The 6,859-nt window shown below is 42.1% G+C and overlaps 1 protein-coding gene across 1 annotated transcript; it reads left to right on the top strand.

The window, feature by feature from the left end:
* Nucleotides 1-1,707: 1,707 nt before the first annotated feature.
* Nucleotides 1,708-3,102, top strand: LOC132390492 (muscarinic acetylcholine receptor M2-like). Its single transcript, XM_059963105.1, has one exon. It carries the CDS (start codon nucleotides 1,708-1,710, stop codon nucleotides 3,100-3,102), a length of 1,395 nt encoding a protein of 464 aa, XP_059819088.1.
* The last annotated feature ends 3,757 nt before the right edge of the window (nucleotides 3,103-6,859 follow it).

The raw sequence follows: 6,859 nt of genomic DNA, 5'->3' as shown, positions 1-6,859 counted from the left end.
GTCCTTTTCCAATTAAACTTGTCCAGTTCCTCTCTCATGCTTCTGTTACAGTATTCGTTTTTTTCCACTGAAATACTAATATATCCGACTTTATTTTCTCCCTCCCAATCTGCAGTTTTAATTTATCATATTACGATACCTGTCTCCTTTACCTAAAACTTCCTAATGAAATCTGGTTGACAGCACAACACTCAATCCAGAATTGCTTTTCACCTTGTGGCCTCAACCACAACAGGTTCCAGAAACCCAGCTTGAACGCTTTCTACAAATTCCATCTCTTGGAGTTCGGCCCCAACCTGAATTTCTCAATCTACCTGCAAATTGAAATAGCCCATGACTATTGTAACATTTCCATTTTTATATGCCTCTTCTGTCTGCTGTTGTAGTTTGTACCCCACATCTAGGCCACTGTTCAAAGTGCTGGATACAACTCCCATCAGGGTTCGTTCCCCTTGCAGTTTCTTAACTCTACCCACAAGGATACTCCATCTTCCAAACCAATGTGTCCTATTTCAAAGGATCTGATTTCATTTTTTTACTAACAAAGCCACTCCAGCCTCTCTGCCTACCTGACTGTCCTTTCCTTACAATGTATTTTGACGTTAATCTCCCAACTATGAATTTCTTTCATTCACGATTCAGTGATGCCCACAATGTCATAACTGTAATCTCTACCTTATTCCATAAACTCTACAGTGTGCATTCAGATATGATACCTTCAGACATATATTCCTTACCCTCTACGATTTTGCCACGATATTAGACTTCAACTCATCCCAGTGGCTGCAATTTTGCCCTATCATCAGGCTGTCCTTCCTCACAGTATCACTACACTCTGCATCTACTTGTATATCATCTACCCCGTCTTCAGATCTATAATTCCTGTTTCCTTCCTCCCTGCCTAATTAGTTTAAACCATCCCCCACAGACCCAGCAAACATGTCCACAGGATATTGCTGCCCCTTGGCTTCAGGTGTCAACTATCCTTTTGTACAAGTCATAACCTCCCCTCTTAGGCTATTAGTTTCAAGAAAATTAGACCATCATTGTTTAACGTTCTCATGGGTTTCATAACTAGGGGAAATCAACTGTGTTAAACCACCATTAACATGGATCTTTAGCAGTCTGTTTTGAAACACATGCTCTTGATCTGACGTAACTAAATCCAAGATTCTTCTCTCCTTCAAGGACTTTGCTTCATTTCTACTTTTGACTGCAAGTTTATTGGATTGGGTGTTTGTTCCTCCTGTAGGAGAGGAATGATCCTGTGCATCTGTTTTTCTTGCGTCATTTCTGGGATTTCTCTTGTTCATATAGTTTTTCCTTTTGAAGCACGTGCACATAAGGGAACAAAAGGGTCAGAGGTTTCCCATCATTTTAAGTGCATAAAGGTGGACCAATCCAATGAAATCATGTTTGCAATGTCGGGTATCAACATCTTCATTCAGTTAGGTAATAGTATTTAGCTATTAACTATTAATTCATAATTACGTACGTAATGTTGTACGTACAAAACGTGATCTCTGTGATTTCTGTTTAAAAATTAATCCCTCAGAAATAATCTTTTTTTTTACAACAGATGGTCTTCTGTGTTCTTCCTGGTGAGGCTTCAATTAGAAATCCTTAATTGCTTGTTTGCTAATATTTTCTCCTTTTTCTACTATTTTCTACGTTCAGGCCGCTTCAATGCTAACTCAGAGGGAAAGGATGGCTAATTTAACGCAGACAAATTCATCGCTCAGCAACCTAACATACATTGAAAGAGGGAGGGCTTACAAAACAGTTGAACTAATCTTCATTGTGATTGTAGCATTATCTTTGAGTCTGGTGACCATTATCGGAAACATTCTGGTTATGCTTTCTATCAAAGTAAACAGACAGTTACATACAATTAACAACTATTTTATTTTCAGCTTAGCCTGTGCCGATTTGATTATTGGTGTGTTCTCCATGAACCTTTACACCATTTACATCGTCTTTGGCTACTGGCCCATGGGCCCAGTGGTGTGTGATTTGTGGCTGGCTCTAGATTATGTTGTTAGTTCTGCATCTGTCATGAACCTTCTTATCATCAGCTTTGACCGATATTTCTGTGTGACAAAGCCTCTCAGCTACCCTGTGAAGAGAACCACCAAGATGGCACGGATGATGATTGCAGCTGCTTGGGTGCTGTCATTTATCCTGTGGGCTCCTGCCATTCTCTTCTGGCAGTTCATTGTAGGTGGACGGACAGTTAAAGTAGGTGAGTGTCATATACAGTTCTTCTCAAATCCAGTTGTCACTTTTGGTACTGGAATAGCAGCCTTCTATCTACCAGTTATTACCATGACTATTCTGTATGTGCACATATCCCGTGCTAGCAAGAGTCGGGTCAAGAAGGTTAAGAAAGAGCCAGAGTCAAACAAAGGTACCATTTTTCTCTGGTTAGTGCGAGGCAAAAGAATGAAATCGAATAATAACAACATTTCAAGTGTACCTGATGAGATGCAGAATGTCAAAACACAGAACGGCAAGGCAGCTGGTGAAGTAATGACGGATTATTGTGGCCAAGGAGAGGAAAAGGGGGTCTCAAATGACTCGACTTTCTTCAGTGTCGTCCCTTCCATCCAGACGGAGGAAAGAACGATTGATGAGAGCTCAAACATCTCCAGTGAGCAAAGGCAATTTAGCAATGACAGCTCCAAGCTCTCCAGCATAAAGGTTGTCACGAAATCCCAAAAGAGTGACTACTGTGCTACCACAATTGAAATGGTGTCAGAAAACAGCAGCAAGAATGGTAAAGACAGAGAGCTCGCCGCAGCCCACAAGATGACAAAGACCCCTGCTGAGAAAAAGAAGGGAGCTGCAACCCGGGAGAATAAGGTGACCAGGACCGTCTTGGCTATTCTGCTGGCATTTATCATCACCTGGACCCCTTACAATGTCATGGTACTCATTAACACGTTATGTTCAGTCTGCGTCCCTAACACAGTATGGTCTATTGGATACTGGCTCTGTTACATCAACAGTACTCTAAACCCAGCCTGCTATGCACTATGCAATGCTACCTTCAAGAAAACCTTCAAACATCTTCTCTTCTGTCAATATAAAAACATAAGATAAATAATAAGATAAGATAAGATAAATTCAACAAAAAGATAGTCTCCATGAACATTTATACGTTATAGATGAATTTCATAATGTTTATCATAAATGTATGAAAGTAAAATGTTCAGCACGCCAGTAATGGCTGAAGTAGATATTATCTGTAATATGGTGAAAGCATACTTCAGTTATGGACAATGAATTTCTAATTTTTTGTTTATATGAAAAGTGTGCTGATTATTATAATGTTTCTGTTTGAAGTCGGAAATGAATCTGCCGAAATTTCAAATATAGTGCATTTCAGTTAATCGGGGGACACTGGGAATTGACATTCTGGCCCGATTAAGTGATTACCCCAATGAGCCGATGTTTCCTGGAAATATTTAACAGGGTATAAAAAAATGACAAGCTACCATTTAATTAAGTAACAAACTATGTATTTAAAGGAAATACAGAATTAATTAGAACACAACCAAAATCACTACAGTACATAAAACTGTATTAGTTTCTAATTATTGTGCTTTAATTTAATAAGCGTACACTGACATGTTCTTTTGATTGACTGTAAATAAACAAAATCATCAGAGACACCAAGTGCAGAGAGTGGACAGCTTTCAAACAGTGCTGGCGATGATTGGAACCTCCAAATCCTCATTTCAATTGGAACATTCAAGATGATTGCTGATACCTTTAAATTAATCATAGTACCTAACTAGATGAAGTATTGAAATTGTTTCATTTCACCCCAACCGTTTCTGGCATCCGCAAGCCTGCATGCTTGAAACCGCAGTGAGCAAAACAGTTCCAGTTTGTCTTACTGTTTATCACTTGCCTGCGATCAATGACAAAAGTCACTTCTTTTTGAAAACGAGCACGCAAGGGATGCCATTTAAAACGGTTGTTTTAATTAAAGCGTAGTGTATAATGGTTACATAGCATGCATGTACCTCACACTAGTTAGAACCTGTTTGGCAACAGATTCCTTTCACAATTAAGTGGCATAGTTTTCCAAGTAAATTACATTTTTTTCAATTTATTTTTTTTATTAAGTATTGTCCGAAATAAGCGGCTGCCCCAATTAACCAATGGTAATTAACCATTTGCCTGAATTATAAAATTCAGCATAGGCACATTTAAGGGGTAATGTTCATTTTTATAATATTACTCAGTATCAAAAATTGTATTTTGTCCGTCTAATAACTTTGTGTTTCTAATGGATTCATACTTCATTACCTTTTAGTTTGCAGTTCTAATAGGTTGCTTCGAAAATTAAACACTTGTATAAGGGGGGCGTTGGTGGCGGACCCAAATGCAAGGCACAGCCACTGAGGGACTAGGAACAGGGCTAGGTGTGTCAAGGAAGCAAGGAAAGTCAGGAATAACTGACTCTTGATATTGACACAGGTCTTGGACGTGACTAGGATTCGGAGCCTAGGACTTGGACTAGGGACAAGGGACCCGGACGTGGAACTTGGAACTTGTAGCCTTGGTTAGGACTCCGAGCCGAAGACTGGACAAGGAAACGAAACCTGGGTCTTGACTCGGGCTTGGACCCCGGATCTAGGCGAGGACAAGACGCGGCCTCAGGTCGTGGCGTGGTTAACGGACTGGACGTGAGACTCCAGGACAGGACGGGGGAACTCCAGCACCGGGCTGGGGGAGGTAGCCCTGGGCTGCGCGAGGTATAAGGACAGGACGAGGCACATGGACAGGATAAGGGACGAGGGACCTCCAGGACCGATCTTGGCGAAGTACCCCTTGGCCGGGCAAGGCAAATTACAGGATGAGGCTCATGGACAGGACGAGAACATGCAGCGGCCACATTGCGAGCACCGGACGCAGTATGTCACACCAGTCGACTCACAGATGAAGTGTCGCCTCACCTGGAAGGACGTCTGGGGCCCTGAATGATGGCGATGGAGGAGGTGTAAGGGCACGTGTAGCACTTGTTCTGCTTAAAAGGATAAGTGCCGGGATGGAGATCGGTGGGAAGGGGCGGGTGGTATGAATGGACAAGGGAGTCGCGTAGGGAGTGATCTCTGCGGAAAACAGAAACTGGGTGGGGGGGGGGGGGGTGGGTGGAGATGTGCTTGATGGTGGGATGCTTCCAGTGTGGCCTTTTATACATTAGTGAGAAATGACGCAGACTGGGAGACCGTTTCATTGAATACCAACGCTCTGTCCGCCAGAGGAAGCAGGATCTCGCAGTGGCCATACATTTATTTCCACGTCCCATTCCCATTCTGATATGTCTATCCACGGCATCCTCTACTGTCAAGATGAGGCCACACTCAGGTTGGAGGAACAACACCTTATATTCCATCAGTGTAGTCTCTAACTTGATGTCATGCAGATTGACTTCTCTTACATCGTTAATGCCCCTCCTTCCCTTCTTACCCCATCCCTTATTCATTCATTCATCCGTTAATCTATCTATCTACTTAATTATCTATCTATCTATCTATCTATTCATTTATTTGTTTGCTTATTCATTTATTTCCCCCCTTTTTTCTTTCTCTCCTTTCTTTCTCGCTGTCCCTCAAACAATATTCCCTGCCTGCTCTTCATCTTCCTTGGGAGCTCCACTCCCCCTTTCTTTCTTCCCAGCCTCCCGTCCCATGAGCCTCTCCCTTCTACAGCCTGGTATCCCTTTTGCCAATCAACTTTCCAGATCTGAGCTTTATCTCCTCCCCATCCTTTCTTCTCCTATCATGTCGGATCTCTCCTCCCACTCCCTCTTTCAAATCTCTCACTATCTCCTCTTTCAGTTAGTCCTGACGAAGGATCTCGTCCCGAAACGCCGACAATGCCTCTCCCTATAGATGCTGCCTGGTCAGCTGCGTTCCACCGACATTTTGTGTGTGTTACTTGAATTTCCAACATCTGCAGATTTACACGTGTTTGCATCAGATATCCTTTGTGCACCACTGTCGAATTAACCATCGTCCCATTGCTCACCGTCTGTCAACCAGGTTCATAACTAGAGTACATACACTCAGTAGGCCAGTTGCACATGTATTAAGTCTTGAATCTATTGTTCAAAGGTTGCACGCAATTCAACAATGATAGACAAAGTATTCAGATAGTCTTGTCGAAAGCAGAATAATTCATTCCCTCACATTCTATCCGGGATATTAGACAGGGAGCAGTAGTTAGAATGGCTGTGACATTGCATCACATGTCCTCACAGAGTGGTGCTGCTTCATGTTAGTGGGAATAACCTATTGGGTCAATGGTTAATCCTCGGCTGAGTGCCGAACCCTTCTCGAATTCTACTTCTCACTTAATCCACACTTTCTCCTGTTTTACCAAATGCATAACTATTTTACCAATTGTTAAACAGAAAAATGTATCTTTTGCATTCGCCCGTGTCCCTCAAAACTTTGCTACTGTTGTGGGGACCATTTCAACTGGCCAAGAATCGCACTCTAGCAAAGTGGTGATGGAAAGGAATTTAAATGACGGCACCGATTCAGTTAGTCTGTAATGAAATCGAGTACGTTATTTAGAGATGGGCTCAGCGGTGTACCTTTGCATGTGGAGTGTCTCTGGACATGCAGCCTGTACCTTCTGCTGGGGATGTACGAATAATTCAGTAGATCACAGAAAGGTTCGAGAAAAGAGTTATGTAAGGACTTTCGCGGATAAGAAGGTTGAAAAAGTGAAATTTTTGATTCCTGAAACCATGTGAGCAATATCAAAGAGCATGGAGGAATCTATATTACTCTTGCAAAGAGATTAGAGCCCATCCACCGCTTTATAGAAGTGCTGAGTA

This window comes from Hypanus sabinus, unplaced genomic scaffold, assembly GCF_030144855.1.
Source record: "Hypanus sabinus isolate sHypSab1 unplaced genomic scaffold, sHypSab1.hap1 scaffold_93, whole genome shotgun sequence".
Classification (NCBI taxonomy): Eukaryota; Metazoa; Chordata; class Chondrichthyes; order Myliobatiformes; family Dasyatidae; genus Hypanus; species Hypanus sabinus.
Note: the sequence above shows the minus strand (reverse complement) of the source record. Positions and strands in the feature narration are given on the sequence as shown.